This window comes from Podarcis gaigeae (genome assembly GCF_964106915.1).
Source record: "Podarcis gaigeae genome assembly, chromosome: 8".
In the NCBI taxonomy this organism is placed as follows: Eukaryota; Metazoa; Chordata; class Lepidosauria; order Squamata; family Lacertidae; genus Podarcis; species Podarcis gaigeae.
Genome location: NC_139684.1, coordinates 75,891,190 through 75,913,280, shown reverse-complemented (window position 1 = coordinate 75,913,280; position 22,091 = coordinate 75,891,190). Strand labels below are relative to the sequence as shown.

At 46.6% G+C, this 22,091-nt stretch overlaps 2 protein-coding genes across 2 annotated transcripts in view; one reads left to right on the top strand and one right to left on the bottom strand.

Annotated features, from left to right (window-relative positions):
* The window catches only part of LOC310851730 (phospholipase A2 inhibitor 25 kDa subunit-like), a 1,159,037-nt gene that overhangs the window by 676,698 nt on the left and 460,248 nt on the right, over positions 1–22,091 (top strand). The gene's annotated exons all lie outside the window — the stretch shown is intronic.
* Positions 81–15,422, bottom strand: LOC310850665 (ly6/PLAUR domain-containing protein 3-like). Its single transcript, XM_083752316.1, has 5 exons — positions 15,146–15,422; positions 6,831–6,962; positions 6,206–6,376; positions 5,210–5,350; positions 81–4,434 (listed from the first exon to the last, which is right to left on the bottom strand). The coding sequence occupies exons 1-5, from the start codon at positions 15,207–15,209 to the stop codon at positions 3,869–3,871; spliced, it is 1,074 nt and encodes a 357-aa protein (XP_083608442.1). The 5' UTR covers positions 15,210–15,422; the 3' UTR covers positions 81–3,868.

Genomic DNA, 22,091 nt, shown 5'->3' with positions numbered 1-22,091 from the left:
GTAGCTTGATATGGATCTCCCAGCTCCCCACACATTTAATTTTTTTATTTTTTTAAAAAAATGGTAGACTGCAGACTTCCATCAGCCAAAGTGCAATATCTTTATTTGTTCCACCTTCTCCAGCTCATGCTTCCCTTGATATTCCCAACCTTGACAAGAGAGGAATCAGAAACTAATTGCAATAGAAGACAAGCTGCTGATTCATTTACATGTCTAGATCCCTGAGGATCCCAAGAAACTGAGATCAGGAAGGACTGTGTTACACAGCAAAGGGTTGTCAGAGAGATTCAACAAGTGGCGGATATGACCTGCTGAAAGTATCGTCCAGAAGCTTATGGTTAAAATACTTATTCAGTAAAATATTTTTCTTGGATGTGAGCAGCTCTTTTTGAAGAGGCAGCTTGGGGGTCCTTAGGAAAGTTATCTTAAGAGTCTGAGGGCTTTATAGCAAACAGAACAGTAGGAGTGGGAAACCTCTGGACCCCCAGCTGTTGTTCGACTCCAATTCCCATCACCCTTGAGCATTGGCTATGTTGGCTGGGGCTGATGGGAACTAGTGTCCAAAAGTCACAGCTTTCCCACCATCTTGTGTGTCTTGCCTGGCCCCAGTTTGGTGCCTCTCTCTTCCATTTCTGTGGTGTTTTCTTGAGAGAACTTTCTGATGTGCCGTGTGCCTACATTCCTTCCAGTCCAGACCCTCCAATTGTTCCTGTTTTCCAGGGACAATCCTGCATTTACAGAAGCCATCCCAGTTTCTGATTTGATCCCAGAATGTCCCATGTTTCCCTATTTTCATCAGAGAAATTTTGGAAGGTATGATGTTATCTGCCCCCCGAGCCATCTGAAGGCAGCCCTATATAGGGAAGGTCCTTTTTTAAAGTTTAATGTTTTATTGTGCTTTTATATATGTTGGAAGCTGCCCAGAGTGGCTGGAGCAACCCAGTCTACTGGTTGGGATATAAATAGTAAAATTATTATTATGGAATAGGACATCCCTGTCTTCATTGATTAAACGTTGGAGGGTGTGGTCTACCACCCTTAATGGGCTTACTCTGCATTTATCTATTTATCTATTTATGTTTATAATCTACCCTTCAAATACACAATGTGAGACTTGCAATAATATTTATATATATTAAAAAACACCACAAAAACATAAAAAGCTTTCTACATGTGGGAGAAAGGAGCAGCAACCTTTCCTACCACTCGGAGCAGGGCTGGTTAGCGTTTGGCTGTCCAGATGTTGGCGGACTACAACACCCACCATCACTGACCACCAGCCATGCTGGCTGAGGCTGATGGGAGTTGGAGCTCCACCACACCTGGAAGGTCACAGGTCCCCCCATCCCTGACTTATAGCTATGAAACTGGCTACATTTTAAAGAACTGCTGGAAATCTGATATGTTTCCCATGAGAATATGGCATAAAACAGTGTTCCGGAAGAGAGCCTCAAACATTTTAGCAGAGACAATTCCTAAATTAAGGGCTACTGTATGTGTATGTGAGTGAGGTGAGGTTGGGGGTGAGGCAACTATCTGAATCTCCTCCAAATGCAACTGATGGTCTGATCCGTTGATCTGGTGCTGCACTGACTTGGTCTGAGTTTAAATGTGTTTTTTGTTGGTTCATGTTTGAATCCAACAACAACTGGAGTTGAGTGGACTTTCCCCCTCAGCACCTCACAACGACCCTTCAAATCATAGAATCGTAGAGTTGGACGAGACACCAAGAGTCATCTACTCCAACCCCCTGCAATGCAGGAATCTTGCCCAATGATGATGATGATGTGTATTCTCTGGATGTGAAAATATTTAATATTTATGGATGTGAAAATATTTAATAGTCAGTATGAGTTTCTGAAAATTCTGCATTGTTATCATCATTTCAAATATACCCACACTAGTAGCAGCAGCACTCAATTCGGTGGCCGTCAGTATTTGACAGCACCTGACTTCACTTTAGCAAAATTTAGATTAGCGTCATTAATTGAGCCAGTCAGGAAAGTTTCCCTTGAACAGGTGAGAAGCTGAACTCAATATATTTCATATTATGATTTGCGAACTTGTCATATTTCAGGATCAAACCCCCAAGGGAAAGTGCTCCTAATTTTGAAATCTTGCTATTTATTTATCTCAATCTTTGCCAAGCTGTTGCCCTCCAGCTTGGATTACATGTGCTGGCTGAGGCTCATGGGAATTTCTACCCCAAACATCTGGAGGGTACCAGGTTGGCGAAGGCAGTTTTATTGTTTCAGCCCTAAACTGGGCCCAATCCTCTCTGCATCCAGGATTGCAGATGTATTTTGAAATCCAGCATTAATAATAATAGCTAAATCGCTGGGTCCCATATCAACAGCTCAGTCTTTTTCATAGCTTTGTGTTTTTGTTGCTAACCCAAAACATATTTTTCTGACTCTTCAAATGCTAAAAAGATAAAATACTGGGAGGGAAAGGAAATGGAAACAGTGGCCCTTTGATCTAAATTATTACAGCTACTATGAAAGATTTCCATAGCATCTAGCTGAACATAAGAAGAGCCCTGCAGGATCAGGCTAAAGGTCCATCTGCTCCAGCACCCTATTCTCACAGTGGCCAACACTGGAGGCAGAACATTACCTTACTCTCCATGAAGTTGTCCAATTCTCTTTTGAAGCCATCCAAGTTGGTGGCCTTTGCTAGAGATAGGGAGAACATATGCATGAGAGTGAATGGGGATGCACTGTTACTCAGCAATGCACAGAATTGGGAGAGGAAGGAAGCAGTCGCTCTGGCTGGTTCCTAGCCCAACTGATGCTCGAACGCTAAAAGTTGGAAGAGTTCATCATGGTTTAGGGCTGGGCGATATCTGGTTTTCAACATCGCAATACATCACCAAGTAGACATTGCAATATACGGATATATCCCAATGTCTGAAATAAGGGTGGAGCTATGTAGAGGCATTGGCTGGCTTCACGGTTTTCCCCCCATTGCGATTTTTGCATAACACACACACACACACACACACACCATGATTTGCAATATATTGCCAGATCAAAAACTATGTAGCTGTTATCATGATATGGACTTCAAGCCGGTTTTGGATTATATATTGATATATCGCCCAGCCCTAGAATGGTTTTATATAGACCTCCAGGAACTATTCATATCACACTCTGGAAAAGGCAAATTATCTTCATGGATTCCAAGGAAATCTGGCAGTCCATCAGACTATCTTGCCTTAAGACTTGCGTTTGTCTGGACACTGGAGTCCAGCTTAGCAGTCCTCTGTCAGCCCCCAAAGCCCATATGAGATAATACAGCCCTCTGAAAACAATCTGTAGACTGATACAGGTGGAGCATAGGAGAGAGCAGTGCCCCTTGACCATGAGAGAAAACTTATTTGGTGAGCTAAAGAATGACTCAAGGTAAACACCATCGAGAAAGATGGGTACAAAATGGCTGCCATTGTATTGGCACCAAACACAAAGTCATGGGCCCACGAAAAGGCTCGCACACAAATGGAACTCGACTTTGCTTTCTCAGTGCAGAACTGTCTTAGGATACACATTAAGCATAACACAGAAGAACTTTGCCTTGTAAAATGGCTGCAAGTTCCAGCTACCCCAAGTCATGTGCTACAAGGCGTCTGCCAGGAAAGCAAGGTTAAAAAAAATACGAAGGAGAAGTGTGCAAATAAGGGCATGCTTCCAATAAGCAAAGTGTGTGATGCAAGAGCATTTACCATGTGAACTGCAAAACTGGTGGTTTCAAAGCATGTGTAGGCAGTGGGGGAAGTTGTATGAAAAGACAAGGGCCAAATGTATTTGGGCAGGACTGAAACAGCAAGGGGGAAAGGAAGGAGGTTGAACACCATCTCTTCTCCTTTCATTCAAAGGAGCAACCCAGCCAGCAACAAGGATAGGAAGACTGACCCCCCCAAGCCTGCAGCATCCCCCTTTGTAGGATGTTGGCTCTGACGCCCTTCAACTTTCACAGCAGTGTCTCTGTTCCCATCTCTCACTGGGCTCTCACTGTGGTCATGATCATGGTCGTGGTCATGGTCGTGGTCGTGGTCATGGTCGTGGTCATGGTCATGGTCATGGTCATGGTCGTGGTCATGGTCGTCATGACTACTTGAGGGTGGGCTCACAGCAACGGAACGGATTGGCTTGCCGACCGTGGAAGGGGCTGGCGCACTGTTGCGAGTGCGTGCGGAAGTTGTGGTGGTGGTGGTGGCAGTGGTGGCAGCCACGGTGGTGTTGGTACCTTGCCCGGGCATGACTGCAAGTCGTGGGATCTTGGGAGCGAAGTAAGTTTTGTTGGAGAGGTCGACATTGCAGAGGCTTCCAGAGCAACAGGAACCCATGACGGTGATAGCTGGGCTACCTTTCGTGACCTTGGTGCAGTCCTCATCTTGGACACAGCCCTTGAGGGGCCTAGTCAGTGAGAAGTTCCCTGGAAAAGATCGCGATGTTATTCATTTTGGGTTGTGTTTTTTTTAAAAAAAATTTGTAAACCACCCTGTTTTTCTCAGATGAAGAGCGGCATAGAACTTCAATAAATAAATAAAAATAACGGCAGCATGAAGAGGGGTAACTGATCTCTTTTGCACATGCTTGATTCAGCCCAAATCTATCCAGTCTAGTGTCAAACACATCATGAGATCTGACCCTCTTACCCCAGTGTTTTTCTCTCACCCCAAAAACAAGAGGCATCAGTCAAGTCCTCCCTTGCTCTGGGGTACAACAAACCCCTTAAACCAGCAAAATCAAGAAGATTGCTTACAGGTAAGAAACTCCAGCCCTTGAGAGTTTTATGGAAACCCTCTTACAGAAACTCCCAGGCTACTGGATGCATTTTATCCCTTTTTAAAAACTCATTTCAGATAGGAATAATGCATCCACTCCTTCCAGGGTGGCTAGATATTGTACGGCTGCATGTAAAACTTGCCAGGGACTAATTCTAGCAAAGTCATAATTTTGCTTTTGATGCCTAGTGTTCTATTACATGATGCAGTTCCTAGTAATTGTATTGTTATGGTCCCGTTTTGTTTTGTTAGGTACTATTTTTATAGTTTCATTTTTGAATACTGCTGGTCCTTGACTGTCACAAAGAGATTAATCGATCAAAGCTCCAGCATCTGACCTGCCAAATTTCACCAAGCCCATGCAAATGCACAAAGGACCCAGATTCAATGATAGCTAGATTAGATCCCCGACGGAGCCCTTACCTGCTTTCATTGTGACATTTCCATGGAAACAGCCCCGGAAAGAGTCATAACATTTGACTGTGGTAGAGTTGTCCAGTGAACACTCATTGCCGTAACAGCTGTAACATTCCACGCCATTCGCAACTCTGGCACTCTCGTTACCTAGAAGCAACCAAGGATGCATATACATATATTTAAAAAGCAACAGGCACTAGCATGGATGAAACACCTGGCTACACACTGTAAATCAAGCTTTGCCAACCTAGGACTACAACTCCCATATGCTCCAGCCAGCATACTTAGGTGCTGGCCTAGCTATTCCAACAATTGAATCCTTGCTGGATCCAGGAATCAGGAATCAGGCATACAGCCTAACCCCAGCGGTGTAGTTAGCCGCTCAGGTGCCCATAGTGTTGCATGTGCCCTCTGTCCGGGGGCGGGGCAAGCCACCCATTGGGTGGGGCGAGCTGAGGCAGGGCACACTGCATCGAGCCTCGCCATTGCCCGCCCCCCCCCCCAGCTGCAGGGTGGCTGAGGGAGAGGAGGCGAGTGGATGCAAGCCCCATGCTGCCATTTTGGGCAGCGTGGAGCCTGCAGGTGCCCGAGCCACTGTGTCACTCCCAGGAGAGATCCGTGGCTTGGGCACGCTGCAGGCCCCACAGTAAATGCTGCCCCCTGTGGTGTGGCACCCAGTGTCTTTGCTCTTGATTCCAGCAATATAGTTTGTTGTTCTGTTCTGCATTCATTTTGGGCTGACTGCTTCTCTGAATTAACCTGACAGTTAAAAATGCCACAGACTTACATAGCCCATAGCCATTTTGTCACCCCCTCAGTGATGACACCCAGGGCGGTCTGCACCCACTGCACCTCCCTTCCTACGCCACTGCCTAACCTCCCCTCCCCAAACTCACAACAGTATTCTGACTCAACTCCTTGTCCCAACAGCATGAGAAGGTATAAGCTCCATTTCTCAACCAAAGGAGGACCTTCATTCCTGCACGGGGCTCAGATTCTCACCGATGGGTTCCAGCTCCAGGTTTTTGATGTCCAGTTTGGTGTTGCAGTGGCTGCTGTTGCACTGGTGCAGCTGAGAGAAGGCCAGAATGCCATGCACATCTACTGCTTTGTCGTTGGTACCTGGCATGCCCAACCCGCAGCCTTTTTCGCCAACCGAGAACTTCCCATGGCCTGCAAAGGGGACAAGCAGAGGTTACACAGGGAGACAACAAAGAGGCACTTCCCAAAGGCTGATCTACTCAGAGGGCTAAACTGCACATTTCAAGGGAGCAAAAGGCAGGACTCTGCAACCTTGGGTGTCCAGCTGAACCAATTACTCAAATCTGAGCCAGCAGTTAGTAGTTCAGATTTCACTCCAACAGCTTCTCCCTGGAAGGTGTGAAATAGCTCGGTTCCTTTGAGCATGGAGCAATTACAACCAGCACCTCCTGTCCAACTTGGAACAGAGGAAAGGGATTGGAGTGCTGAACTTTTCTGGAGCTTCTCCTTTTGTGGAAGATAGAGATATCATCCTTGACCATCTCCATGCTGTTGGGGTTGATGGGATCTGAAGTCCAAGAGCAGGAAGGTCACAGATTTCCCCGACCCTGGTTTAGAGCCTGAAGATGACGGGCCGCCTACTCACTCCATTCCACAGCTGCCACCGTTTCCACGCAGACGTGGGTAGATGCCGGGCACTCCACTTTCTTCATATTCTCTGCATTGCATCCACCATCGCCCAAGTCGACGCAGCTGTGGCACTCCAGTGCCAGGGCATCTGTAAAGGAGAGGGCAGAGAGGGGGAAGATGCACAAAGAGAAAAGTTAATTTACAATTCTCCTGTAGCAGAACTAGTATGTCTCTTAGATTGAGAGGATTACCAGGCCAAAAAAACAAAAAGGTGTCATTTGATTTTCTCAATGGAAAACAAGATTGGCCCAGGTCATTGGCCCATCAAGTCCAGCATCCTGTTTTCACAGTGGCCAACCACATGCAGGACCCAAGAAATACAGCACTTTCCTTCTCCTATGGTGTCCAGCAAGTTGTATTCAGAGGCATTACTGCCCCACAACAACAAAAATAATTGATATCAAGCATTTCTGAAGAAATGATGTTTGATGAAAGAGATGGTTGTGAGATAACATTGCAAAAAAACAAAACAATTCCTCCTTTGGCTAATGTAATGCTTAATTTTTTTATATTAAAAAACACACCTCCAGCTCTGTTGGTATCGGTTTCCCAAACTACAAAAACATGTTTTTATAATTTGCAGAATGACTGGTGTTAAAAGAGCGGGACCCTTTACGCTGACATCTGACAACTTTCATATGTTCTGCCGGAAGACATTTGGCAAGAAACCCTGAAACAGATCAGATATATGGCTAGCTATAAAACTCAAGTACTCTCAAACTCTGTTCTTGGGATATCATGTAAGTTGTAAGACATACTTTAGGAGGGTGTACTATGTACTTTAGCAATATTATTTATTAGTTCTGTTTAATTAAGAAGTCAGTAAAGTACAGCTCCAAGTGTATAAAGAATCGATCTGTTCCTGTTTCAATACCAAACAGAGAAGAATTGGACACTGATACAAATGATTGAAGGAACATCTGGAGCAGAGATCTGATACAAAGCATTTGGGGTGTGTGGGGGGGGAAGCATGCAGCACAGTCCTCTGCACAACTCTGCCATCTTAGAACATGCACACATGGTGGAACAGGACATCATTGCTGCTGCTGCGACTGGGTTGCAATGTGTCCAAAAGGCACCAGCCTGAACCTTTCTCCCTGACGCCTGTTTTCTGTGTGCTGTAAGAGTCAATTTCAAACTTGCAAACCTCAGCATACTACACTGCCCTCTGTAGTCTGAAGTGGTACAGGGCAGGGAACATCTTACCACTTTACGGAACAAATAAACTAGCTTGTGTCTCTCCCAGCAGGCAAATTCCAGTGACAGTAATAGGGAGGCAATCCCACACAGGGTCAAAGGGGGACTGACAATAATCTTAATGGATTGTTTTTTTTATCATAGAGACTCTCATCCAGCAAGATTTGCAGATGGTTTTAAATAGTTTATTCTCTGAGAGAGTATTTTGTTTGGTTGGCGAGGGTTTGGACAACCTGTGCTGCTTTTGTTCATTTTATATATTGGAAGGCACAATCCAATACTCCAGGGATGAGGAACATGTGGCCTTCCAGATGTTGCTGGACTACAGCTGCCATCATCCCTGATCTCTGGCCATTCTGGCTGGGGATGATGGGAGTTGGAGTCCAGCAACATTTCCTATATTTCCTGCTATACCCACTGACCCAGGGGTAAGGCCCATTGTACTCAATGGGATTTACCTGTGAGCAGACATGTTGTCCTTGTAATTGTTTTGCTTTGCTTTACCTCATGTGAGGAACAACAGCAACAACTTGATTTCTGTAGCACCCTGTGTCACAGGGAAGGCTAGGGCAGTGATAAACATGCACTAATATGATAAAGAGGCAGCATAACAAATTGTACTCATTCTTTTATTTATTCTGTGGTTTCTTCTCATGAGCTGTCTCTGGAAACTGAGTTTATTGGCTCTGATAATAAACAGAGATTGGGAATTATTTTCTGCATAGCAGCTCTGTTTGTTTACCAAGCTGCAACCATGTTGAGAATTCTGCTAGAGGATTCTCTGATACTGCTAGCTCAGAGGTAGCCAAATGTCATCCAGATGTTTTGGACTACGATTCCCCCCTTCCCTGCCCACTGAGTTGACGGCTGGGGCTGATGGGAACTGGGGCACTAGGAGGGCCCCAGGTCAGCTTGCCCTGCCCTAAGCCTTTCGGCGGAACAACAGTTCCCTGGGAATAATAATATAATAATAATAATTTATTATTTGTACCCCGCCCATCTGGCTGGGTTTCCCCAGCCACTCTGGGCGGCTTCCATAGAAACCAAAAAACAGTAAAATATCACACATTAAAAACTTCCCTGGGAAAGGAAAATGGCCGATAAACAAACCAAGCCTGTGCTGACCTTTGTGCCCTGTGTGGACTTTCCTTTTCTCTCCCCCACCCCTCTCTCTGGACAGGGCGCTAACACCAGGCAAGGAATGTGCAGCTGAGCAAAGTGCAGATTTCGGTTCCATGTCATGGGTGGCGCCAGCAGTCTGCCAGGTCAGGCACATGCTCAGGCCCGCAAAAGTGTGTCACTGTGCTGCCTTTGTGTGCATACTTCCTCAACCTAAAATCTGAGGAGGGTTGTTTTTTTTAAAGTGTCATTTCACTTTATGCCTCATTCCCCTGTGCTTTTGCCCCTTCGTCAGTCTTGGCTCTGCCTGCTTCTGCCCACCCTGCAACGACCACCTGCAAATTGATCCTGCCTATCCACTCCCTTCTCCCAGCACCTTCTTCCTTGTCTTTCATCCATCCCTCTTCCTGCAGGGCCGTGTCTGCTCCGGTTCTGAGAAGACCCCACCCTAGGGTGGGGCTAAAATTAATAGAGATGCTCCCAGCTGTGTAATAGCACCCCAGGGCCTGCCCGGATAGCTTTCAGTCACAAGCTCCACTGCACTCTCTGTTCTCCCCATGGCATCCATGGCTGCTCCTCAAAAACTCCAGACCTTCTGGAAGGATATGAAATATGCAGACCTTCCAAGTATCCCCATTTTCCAGGGACAATCTGAGATTTATAGAAGCCATCCCGGTTTCTAATTTGATCCTGGAATGTCCCGCTTTTCCTTAAGACATCCCTATTTTTATCAGAAAAATGTTGGAGGGTATGGAGTTATGAGTCTCTCAAACCAAGGAGATACAACCTTTAGAAAACATCTGAAGGCAGCCCTATATTGAGTGTGTGTGTGTGTGTGTGTGTGTGTGTGTGTGTGTGTGTAATCAGTTACTCTTTTCTAAAAGAATTGGATGTCCCTATTTTCATAGGAGAAATGTTGGAGGGTGTGAATATGGGGTAGCTTGTCTTTGAAGGGGCACATTCCCAAACTGACAGCTCCAACCAATTGCACCTATCCCCTCAGGTGACACTCCTCACTGGCTGTGGCTTTGAATCCTCCTTTAGTGGTTTTGCCTGGCTGAAAGGTGCCTTTGAACCCTTTGCTTGCCTGGATGGAGGACAAAGAGGCATGTGCTGAGAGCGTCCACAGAAACTGGTCCACTGCCCAAAGGTTAAATTATCATTTGTTGTTCTGCCCACTTCTGCTTCTTGCAGCCCTGCCCATCCTGGCATGTGGCTAGAAGGTTGCCTGGAAGGGAATGCGGCTGTTGGGCTGGGGAAAAATCCCCAGCTCCTGGTTTACTGGGCAGCTGGGTGTGTGTTGCAAAGCATAATACCAGTGAGACTTGAATAATCCACCACTGTAATTCTCCCAGAGGCAAATTAAGCCCTGAGAGCAAAAGCCACTGTTTTCCTCTCTCTCTCTGAAAGCCAGGCTAAACATGCAGCTTTCCAGTTTTGTGGGATACCCTTTTTTTTTTTTTTGAGGGAGAAGAAGAAGAAGAAGAAGAAGAAGAAGAAGAAGAAGAAGAAGAAGAAGAAGAAGAGCTGGAGGAAGAGTGGGTTAAGCAACTCCTCCTCTTACTGCTTCTCCATGCAAAAACTCCCCCTTCTGAAGCAGGTTTTGTTTACAACAAGAAAAATCAACCATCAGTCAAATGATATTGACCCTTAGTAAAAAAATAAATAAATTAAAAATTGAATGAGAAGAAACAGTTAGCATCAGTAAACCACAACCCCTGTCAATAAAGCCTCAAATGGCAACATCAAACTTTCTGCTCATTAAATGCCCAGTCAAATAAAACTCTTAGGCTGGCGCCTGAAACTCATCAGATTAGACACCAGGTGAGAAGCCCCCGGGGAGAGCATGCAGACAGGTTTCTTTGTAATGGCTAGTGAAGAGCCAGTGCAGAGAAGTGTTGTGCTGGGGCTTCAGAGAACAGAGTTCCAATCCCCACTCAGCCATGAAGCTCACTGGGTGACCTTGGGCCAATCACTCCCTCCCACCCTAGCCTACCCCACAGGGTTGTTGTGAGGAGAAAACTATGTATGCTACCTGGAGCACCTTGGAGGAAAGGAGGGGTATAAATACTACAAATAAATACATGTTTGGCCCCATTTAATGCCAGTGAAATTGGGCAGCTGCTGAGAAGCCACATTGCAGCAGGAAGGCCACTGGCAAAATGCTTCTGGACTCGCTCCTTCTCCTCCTCACTATAGTGACCTGCTTTGTCACCTGTCTCTCACTCTGGCCCAGAGGTCAAGAGCAAGCAAGGGGTGAGGAGGAAGGGGTGCAGTTGCCACTGCCTGGCGGCTCGTTGGCTCTACCTGGCAAGCAAACAGTTGGCAGCAGTGAGGAGGTAGAGAAGCCAGAGCAGCTGGCAACAGTGAGTCTGTAGACATGCAAACTCAGTGTGGCCCATGGAAGGTTCCTTTTACAAGTCCGCCTCCTGGGGAAAAAACCCTGGAACTGTCAATAAAAATGCTGCTTTTATTTTTTATTTACAAAGAATCTATTCAAACAGGCCACAGGCCTAATTATAGACTTCCTTCTTGACCTTCGCTTTTTCTCTTTGACATTTAAACAGAAGAGGACAGGCTGGGTTTGACCATGAGTGGCCTAAGCTGAAAGCTGTCCTCAGCTGTCTCTGTGTGTGTGGCACTCAGTATTAATGGCTAAGCTGTAACTTAATGAGGGGCAGGGCTGGTCCTTTCATGAGGGAAGCTGAAACAGTTGTCTCGGGTGGGAAGTACAGTGGTACCTCAGGTTAAGAACTTAATTCGTTCTGGAGGTCCATTCTTAACCTGAAACTGTTCTTAACCTGAGGTACCACTTTAGCTAATGGGGCCTCCCACTGCCACCACGCCACCACCGTGCATTTGTTGTTCACATCCTGAAGCAACGTTCTTAACCTGAGGTACTATTTCTGGGTTAGCGGAGTCTGTAACCTGAAGCGTCTGTAACCTGAGGTACCACTGTATCTGAACTGGCACCCCACCCCAGGACCTCCCAATTGCTTGCATCATTGACTTCCGGGCACTGCTGCCCCCGGCCTCCACCAGTGTCTGTGCTGCCATTGTGGATTTTTTCCATGGTCGCTATGAACACTCTTTAAACATAGGGAGGGGAAAGCCCTCAAGTGCCATGTATACATTGGAAGGGCACAAAATGTCTCCCAGCCACCTTGCCCAGAATGCCTCACACTGTGAAAGGACCCCCATGGCTCTTCTTGAAGCAAGACAGGGAGGGAGGGGGAAGAACCAGCATTGGTTTATTTGTGGTGGCAAAACCAGGGAAGGGTTCAGGAAAGGAGAGGAAAAGGAGGGGAACAGGGCAGAGACAGAGATAGTGCAATGCTTTGCACTGGCCCTGTTGAGGAGAGCCTAACTTAGCCATGTTGGGAGCTGTAGCTTCTGCTGTCTGCCCATGAGGTAAGGAGAATTTTGGCAGGCTCTTGCTCCTCCAGATGTTTTGTGGTAAAATTCTCCTCACACATGGATGGACACTACAGATGTTCAGCGCCCTTTTGGGATTGTTAGGTCCAGCCCGATAAGCTCACATATTTCCTCCCTTACATTTGTATCCTGCCTTTCTTCCATCATGGAACCCAAAGTGGCAGACATGTTGTTTCTGAGGCAGACTCCCATCCATAGCTGTCAACGTTTCCCTTTTTAAAAGGGAAATCCCCTTATTCAGAATAGGATTCCTCGCAAGAAAAGGGAAAAGTTGACAGCTATGCCTTGACCAGAGGCAGACCTGCATAGTTTCAGCAAGGTGGTGGCCTTGGGTGCCTTCAGACCGTACACTGGAACAAGTCTGCGCTTGTTTCATGGCTTCCTGCTTTCGCCACACCTCTTGGCGTTCCCAAAGATGTGATGAGGATAAAATGAAACCCTTGGATGGATTCATAACCAGCCCCGATGGGCCTTTGGGAAAAGAAACCTAAGCCAATCGTCTCCATATTGTGCCCTCGGTCAGGGCTGTTTAATTACCAGCCTTACGTTCCACCCTTCTTTTAAGAAGCTCATGGTGACAGACATGAGGTAATCCTCCCAGTTTATCCTCACAGCAACCCTGTGAGGTAGGTTAGGCAGAGAAATTGTGATAAGGCGAGGAACTTGTGGATCTCTAGGTCTCATCATCCCTGAGATTGACTGAGATGGCTGAGGCTGACAGGAGCTGGGAGTCCCAAAACATTTGAGGGCAAGGGACTGGTTCCCTGCCCTTGGCCTAATGCCTCACAACAAGCTTAAGAGCTAGGAGAGATCTGAACCCAGGTCTACCAAGTCAAACTTCAGTAGCCACTAACATACCATCCTTGAGAGCAGACAACAGCTTCTCCTACATCAAGAAGAGGTTGCATAAGACTAGCCAACGGTAATTATGGCCCAGACAAGAGCCATAATTAAGGATACAAGTTCTCCTGTGAGGTGGTTAGACTCCTTGGTGGCTAAGATTTTGAGAGGTTAAAAAGGTGCTCCCAGTTCATAAGGCCACATGCTTTTATTTTAACAAGTAAATTGTGTTAATGTGGCTGTGGGCTGCAAGCTCCAACTTATGTGTCCTTCAGTGGTGTAGTGTTAAATGATGAAGTGCAACAACCTTATTATTCTCATCAAGTTTTCATGACAGCCCCCAAAAGAGAGCCAAAAAATGGAGCAGAGGAGCTTTATACAGAGTGGGCCCATTGATTCATCTAGCTCAGCATTGTCCACACAGGCTGGCAGCATCTCTCCAGATTTTCTCTCCCAGCCCTACTTGGAGATGCCATAAAATGAACCCAGGAACCTCCTGCAGGCAAAACAGATGCTCTGCCACTAAGCCACAGTCCTTCCCTGATGCAGGTAGCTGTCTTGATCCATGATAGATAGGTTGATGTGTGTAGGCATGTTGCACACACAGCAACAGCATAATGTCTTCACAGAGTAAGACTTCATAGGTTTGACTTGTAAAACACAATAAGCGTCCACAAAAGACCCCTATTCAGCTGAAATGAAGTGTTTAGCTCATGCTCAAAGCAATGAAACTGCTAGCACGAGTTAAGAACCCCATAGAAAATAAAAGAAATATCTGTTTGAATCTCGTTCTCTGACTTCCTCTGTGCTAATCTGTCACAAACAACTTGAAAGCCTCATTCACTTGTTGGAGCAAGGAAAGTCCCTAGGTTATGCTGGCACTCAGGTGACAGGTGCCATCATCACTCCTGCTCTGAAAAAAGTCCCAGATCTGTGCTTCCCTGCACCCCCCACCATTACTGAAGGCATTATCTTCCTAAACAGGAAATGCGTCGTCTAAGATAAAGCTTTCAGTGTCGCATGTATGCGTTATCTAAACACAAGGTGTGCTTTATCTTTAGATTGCCATGATTACTACATGCCATACCATGATTACTATTAGCTGCCTCCTCTGATTACCAGTTTCAGGAAGCTACTGGAGGGGCAACTGCTCAGTTCCTGCTTGCCAGTTTCTCACAAGTATCTGGGTGGCCACTGTGAGGCCAGGATGCTAGACTACATGGGCAATTGGCCTGATCCCTCAGGTTTCTTCTTATATTATTGATGCAGAGTTTATCAATGAATCAATTGAGCCATATGATTATTCAGCTGAAATCTAGAGGGTTTCTTTAGTCCTCTGCTAGGATTTAGGCATGGGTAAATAGGTGTATGTGATGTACCAATGCACATTTATGTCCCTCAATCGCATCTTCCATAATACAGGCGATAGGCTCTTTCTCCTTCTCATGCCCGACACTCTGCTATTGATATTTTCAATTCCTATTTCCCCCCACAGAGATCATGATGAAACAGATACACTTTTCACAGACCCTACAAGAGAGACCCTACCTGACTTCATCATCCTGGGCCCCCACTCTACAGCATTGCCACTCATCCAGGCCAACCCCAGATTCTATGGGGTTCCATGTTGGCATGATCCTGTTGCCACAGCCAAACGAATGAGTCTTCTATCACCCCTACCTTTCATGAAGAATGTCACCGCCACTAGAAAGACAGATGCATGGAGGAGAAAGTGAGTTCCCATTGCTCTGCTCGGTAAGTCCTCCAGGCCTTGTTTCAGATCTTCCCCACCTGTGCTGGGTGCGTCTTGCTGCCGTCAATGTCTGAAAGATGAAGCTAAGACATTAAATATGAGCAGACAGCTTGGGCGGGGCGTCTCAGGCTCCCCCATGAGACACACCTCCTCTAAGCTGCGTTGCTCAGTATTTCGATGATGGCCCAAAGCATCTCCACTCCACCCCGCCCTCCGCCCTCCTTTCTTCATGTTTCCTCTCCAGCCCAGGGCCCATCACTTCCCTTCCTCAGCATTTTAAGGCCGGTTATTGGGAAGGTGTCTCCATCGGGGAAACCTGAAGAGCCAGTTGTGGGATCTCTTTTGATGCTGTTAGCCCAGGGCTTTGAGGCAGGGGAAGATAATTGTGGGCAAGTCTGGGCAGTGAGCGGGACCTGGAGAAAGCACCGCTCTTGCAGAGGTTACAGAAGATGCTGTCGTAAGGCTACCCGGATAAGGAGTTCCACTGTCTCCTTGAGTGGTGCAGCATTGGGAGAGGGGGGCGGTTGGAAGGTTTGTGTGCTGGGCCCGGGGATAACCTGTGTAACATGATCCAGGTCCGGTCCCGAATCCAAGGGTTCCGCGAGGAGTCAGTCCGACAGGGCCAAGGCAGGACACGAGGCAGGAAACCAGGCAAGGTCAGGCACAGGATCACAGGCAGGTTCTGGCAAACAGCAACATTGCTCCCGCAACCTGGGGTGGGATCCAGCAGCCTTTTATCTCTGTCAGGGTAACAGCTGGTTCTGGTCCCCCGGTGACTCACCTCCATGTCTTGCCCGAAGACAAGCACTCCTCCTTCTCTCAGACCTCAGTCTCTGCAGCTTGGGAGATGTCGGTGGGTTACTAGACCCAGAGACCACCTCAGCCTCTCCTGACCCAACTGGTAGTGGAGCAGCTGTAAGTGATTGCCCAGCTGGAGGCAACAAGGTAATCCCCACATCTGGAGCCAGGGCAAACTCAGGCACCTGACTCAGCCCAGCTGGTGCTTGTTGCAGGGGAACCTGTGCAGACTGGAGCTCTTCAGAATCAGGCCCCAGAATAGGTTCAGATGCTGCCTGGGGCAAAGGATCCAGTGCGGACTGAGACTCCTCTGGCTCCGAATCTGAACCCGAGTCCCAGGCCATCACAGACTGCTTCCATTTGTGGCAGGGGCTTCTGACAGGAACATAAGAACCTGCTGGATTAGGCCTATGGCCCGTCTTGTCCAGCATCCTGTTCTCACAGTGGCCAACTTGCAAGCAGGATTCGAGCACAAAAACACTCTCTCCACACTGCAGCTTCCAGAAACTGGTATTTCAGCTATAGCATACCCTCCAACATTTCTCAGATGAAAATATGGATATCTTATTTAATGATGATGATGATATAGATATACCCTGCCCATCTGACTGAGTTGCCCCAGTAACTCTGGGTGGCATCCAACCTATATAAAAAACATAATAAAACATTAAACATTGAAAAAATACTTCCCTATACAGGACTGCCTTCAGATATCTTCTAAAGGTTGTATTACTATTTTATTATTTTATTATATATACCCCGCCCATCTGGCTAGGTTTCTCCAGCCACTCTGAGCAGCTCCCAACAGAATATTAAAAACACAATAAAACATCAAACATTAAAAACTTCCCTAAACAGGGCTGCCTTCAGATGTCTTCTAAAAGTTAGATAGTTGTTTATTTCCTTGACATCTGATGGTAGGGTGTTCCACAGGGTGGGTGTCACTACTGCAAAGGCCCTCTGCCTGGTTTTCTGCCTAGTTACTTATCTCCTTGGCTTGGGGGTTGCATAACTCCATACCCTCCACCATTTCTCCGATGAAAATAGGGATGCCCCAAGAAAAAGCAGGACATTCTGGGATCAAATTAGAAACTGTGACAGCTTCTGAAAATCCAGGAATCAACTCTCCTCAGCTGCTCCCCTGCTCATTCTGAATTTAAGTGATAAAAAGGAGGGAGGGAGATAATGTTGGAAAGGTATAGTTCTGATTTAGGAACAGCTTTATCTGCAGAAGCTGCCTAGTGGAGCTTTTTGTAGTATAAAGAGAAAAGTTTGTCTTCTGCTAATGCCTGTAAATGAAGCAGTTTTTCAGAGGTGCAGCAAAAACCATAGGAAAAATTGGCAACTCCACAATGCAACAAAGTGACTCAGGTGTAGGAGTGGTCCCTTGTTGCTAAGGTGGTCCCTGCTCCACCTCCAGGATTAGTGTGGATGATTCTGCATCATGGAAAGAATGGGGCTGACTGCGTGTGACTCAGCACAGTCAGGAACTGTGATTCAGCACCTAATCTGATTGAGCACCTAACCTGATTCATTGGCCTCCACCTACGACTTTGGAGCATCATGTGACATACCGAACATGCCAGAACACATGCAAACACAGACCATCGCAGCACTCCCCCACGTGGTTGGCTGAACATACGTGATGCATGCCAATCTAGTGTGAGAAATTAGATGTGATGGGTGAACTGGGTGGACAAAATGAAAATGAGAAGATGAGTCAGGACTTCTGGCTTACTTTTTGAGCTCTAGACAAAGGCTGTGTGTGTGTGTGTGTGTGTGTGTGTGTGTGTTGTTTAATAGTGGTTTTCACTTTTTACTGCCAAGCTCTTAGGCTTTAACAAGGACTCCTAGCCATGATGGTGACGGTTTGTCTCCATGATTTGTGGCAAGGGGGATGTGGGGTGTGTGGTCCACCCCGGGTGTCATGCCTGGGGTTTGTGTGACCAAATTCCCCTGGGCAAATCGGTGTGGCAGCACTCACCCCCCCCCCCGGCGGGTGGATTTTCGGGATTGGCGTGTTCATTGTCGTGAAAATCCGTCCACTGTTTCGTAAATATGGCCAGCGATCAGACTGGCACCCACTGGCAGGTGGCGCTCGCATCCCCGGCAGGCAGTTTTATGTGACCGGTGGTTGGATTTTCATGATTGGCAGGTGGCGCTGGCACCCCCGGCGGGCAGTGCTCGCACCCCCAGCTGGCCCTCCCTAAAAACAACCCTCTCTAAAAAGAAAAGCTCAACAATGTTGGTCAATGTTCCCAAAAATTGCAATGTGTGTGGAGGGGGGTGCCATTTTTTATTTTTTTTTGCACCTGGTACCACCTGGCCTTGTTACGCCTCGGGGGGGGGGGCAGTAGTGCTTCTGAATCCTAATTGCTGGAAACTACAGGAGCTCTTGCAGTTGGGTCCTGCTTGAAGGTTTCCTGCAGGTATCTGGATGGCCTCTGTGAGAACAGAAAGCTGGACCTGATGGGTCTTTGTCTTCATCCAGCAGGATCTTCTTATGTTCTCATAAAAATATGTGTTGGGTGGAGAAAGTTGATAGAGACTAGTTTTTCTCCCTCTGTCGTAACATCAGAACTTGTGAACCCTCAGCGAAGCTGAATGTTGGTAGATAAAAGACAGATAAAAGAAAGTGCTTCTCCACACAATGCAAAGGAAGCAGTGCTGGCCACGTACTTGGGCTGTATCTACACTGATCTGTAAAAACGTTATGAAGTATAACATTATATAACTTTCAATGAAGTTTTCCATTGTCGAAGGCTCACTGCTCTACACCACTGTCTGGTGTCACATTTTAATACAGTGGTACCTTGGTTCTCAAACTTAACCCATTCTGGAAGTCCGTTCCAAAACCAAAGCATTCCAAAACCAAGGCACACTTTCCCATAGAAAGTAATGCAAAATAGATTAATCCATGGGTAGGCAAACTAAGGCCCAGCGGCTGGATCCAGCCCAATCACCTTCTAAATCCGGCCCGTGGACGGTCTGGGAATCAGCGTATTTTTACATGAGTAGAATGTGTGCTTTTATTTAAAATGCATCTCTGGGTTATTTGTGGGGCATAGGGATTCATTCATCCCCCCCAAAAAAAATAGTCTGCCCCCCCACAAGGTCTGAGGGACAGTGAACTGGCCCCCGGCTGAAAAAGTTTGCTGACCCCTGGCATTAATCCGTTCTAGACTTTTAAAAACAACCCCTAAAACAGCAATTAAACATGAATTTTACTATCTAACGAGACCATTGATCTATAAAATGAAAGCAATAAACAATGTACTGCAGTCACAAAATCAATCAATCAATCAATCAATCTGTAGCTGAACTGGGTTCCACACAGCCACAAAAACAAAACAAAAAGAGCCACAAAAACAGAAACGCAAAATAAATAGCAAAAACAGGCAGACCTCAGCGTAACACTCAAAATGGAAGTGTGGCCCTCAAAACAGAAGTGTGGCCCTCAAATCGGAAGTGTAACACTCAAAATGGAGCATGTTTGGGTTCTGAAAAAGGTTTGTAAACCAGAACACTTACTTCCAGGTTTGCAGTGTTTGGGTTCCAAGTTGTTTGAGTAACAAGGCGTTTGAGAACCAAGGTACCACTGTATCACATTTTTAATGATATAAACAACCAGTGTAGATCCGTCGTTGGGTGGCTTTAAAAGAGGATTGGACAAATTCATGGAGGAGAAGGCTATCAAGAGTTACTCGCCACAACGACTATGCTCTGTCGCTAACAACAACAACAACAACAACAATTTATTATTTGTACCTCGACCATCTAGCTGGGCCTCCCCGGCCATTCTGGGTGGCTTCCAACAGAGATTAAAAATACATTAAAATGTCACACATTAAAAACTTCCTTGAACAGGGCTGCCTTCAGAAGTCTTCTAAATGTCAGATAGTTGTTTATCTCTTTGACATCTGATGGGAGGGTGTTCCACAGGGTGGGCACCACTACTGAGAAGGCCCTCTGCCTGGTTCCCTGTAGCTTTGCTTCTCGCAGTGAGGGAACCGCCAGAAGTCTCTCGGTGCTGAACCTCAGTGTCTGAGCAGAACGATGGGGGTGGAGATACTCCTTCAGGTATACTGGACCGAGGCTGTTTAGGGCTTTAAAGGTCAACACCAACACTTTGAATTGTGCTTGAAACGTACTGGGAGCCAATGTAGGTCTTTCAGGACCGGTATTATATGGTCTTGGCGGCCACTCCCAGTCACCAGTCTAGCTGCCACATTCTGGCTGTAGGCAGTAATTCTACAGAAGGATTGATTCTGAATACTAGTTGCTATTCTGCATACCGGGAAGGCAGAGTGCTCTTGCAAGTTCCCCACATGCATTTGGTAGGCTACTGTAGTACTGTACTGTAAGAACAGAATAGTAGACTAGATTGGCTATTGGCCTGATACAGGTGGATCTTCCTATGCTCCTATGTTCCTCTCCACAGGAGAGGAAGCTATTCAACAGGTGAAGCTGCAATTCCATGCCTGGGACAGGAGCACCTGTGGAATTTCAGCCTATCACATGGCTGTTGACAAAGTACAGTAACTCTGACCCCCTGCTCAACAAGAAGCTGTGTTCCCAACAATTCCACAACTCAGTTTTGGGAACTCCAGGATGTAAACTGGAAGAAATTTACAACCTAGTTGCCTAGACAGGTACTGTTGTAATTATAAACCTATCTTTAAGTTATTCACTTTAAGAAAAACAGCTGGAGAGGCTTTTTTATTATTGTTACGGGCCCTGCAGTTACCTGGCTGGCAGTTAAATCTGAACTGGTTTGTCTTGCATGTGTCAATGTGTTCCTCTGGGGTTGTGGGTGTGTGGGAGATAGAATGGGCCAAGGCTATAATCCTGTGAACTTTTCCCTGACAGCATATCCAATTAGACTCATTCAAACTGACTTCTAGGCTAATCTCATGTCCTACTTAACAGAGGCAGGTCCTCTGTTTTGAAGGACTCTCAGAGGACAATTCTCTGCTTGAAGATTTCCTCTTAAACCGTCCAGTTTAGATGTTATTTAAAGAGAAGGATAGAAAGGAGCAAAAATTATAGATAAGTGTATAGTATTGTGGAAAATATGGGTCCAGTGATAATCCAGTGGCAATCTGGAAATGCCTGACACTGTTGGATAAGTTGAAGAAGCTGAACTTGTATAGATCTGATTACAATTGGGATGAGAAGTCACTGACAATCCCTAGGCACACCATGCTCAACACATCATACTGGGTTGTTTTCAAATTTAGACTCCTACTTAGAGTAGGCCCATTGAAGTTAATAGGCATGTCTGACTTGGGTCCCTTAATTTCAACAGGTCTACTCTGAGTAGAACTTAGTGGACTACAACCCTTTGCCTGTAAGGGCCAATCCCAGCTATGGTGACCTTTTTGAAGGATTTCCAAGCTGGAGGTGGGTTGTGGGGCAGTGAAGATGCCACTATAGCCAGGGGTGGGAGAGTGATTCTCCTACTGGCTTCTGCATCTCATGGGGCCAGGTGGGATCTTGGGAAGGTGTGGGATTGCAGGCCCTTTAAATGGGCTGGCTCTGCCATTGGCCTCTTGCAAGTGCTTCATGGATGATGGAAATGGCACATCAACTATCAGGGACTGGCTGGGTGACAAGGAGTGGTGGGAAGCTTCAGCTAAGGAACTCCCTAGGGAAGCCACAGAGGAAGAAGGGTCAGGCCAAGGGGAGGGGTGGTGGGGCACAGAAGACAGATCAGAGGAGGGTGGAAGTCGGGAGGTGAAAGAAACAGGGGGCTTGAGTGAAGAAGAAGAAGAGCCCAGGCAGGGAACTGGATGCACAGGGCCACACTTTGAGCTCAGGAACTGAAGGAGAGGACAAGGAGGGGCCAGATGGTGCCACAGCTTCACAGCAGCTGCCTGGTCTCTCTGCATCGAGCTCCCTTTCCCCTTTGACTCCAGAGCTTTACATGTAGCTGAAAAGAAAGCTAGACAAGCTCGAGGCCCCCTCCCTCCACCTGCTGGAGTTTGTGCCTGCTTGGAAGACATCTGGAAGAGGAGGGTTAGGAGGAGGAGGAGGAGGCGCAAAGAGCCAGTCTTGGGAACGTCTTCACAGAGG

Excerpts from the sequence above, each read along its gene's own strand:
- LOC310850665 (XM_083752316.1), bottom strand. The coding sequence starts at position 15,209 with ATGGGAACTCACTTTCTCCTCCATGCATCTGTCTTTCTAGTGGCGGTG. Across the intron at positions 5,351-6,205 it reads CCTGGAGCTGGAACCCATCG|GTAACGAGAGTGCCAGAGTT; the intron begins GTGAGAATCTGA and ends GGTTGCTTCTAG. Across the intron at positions 4,435-5,209 it reads AAATGTCACAATGAAAGCAG|GGAACTTCTCACTGACTAGG; the intron begins GTAAGGGCTCCG and ends GATCTTTTCCAG.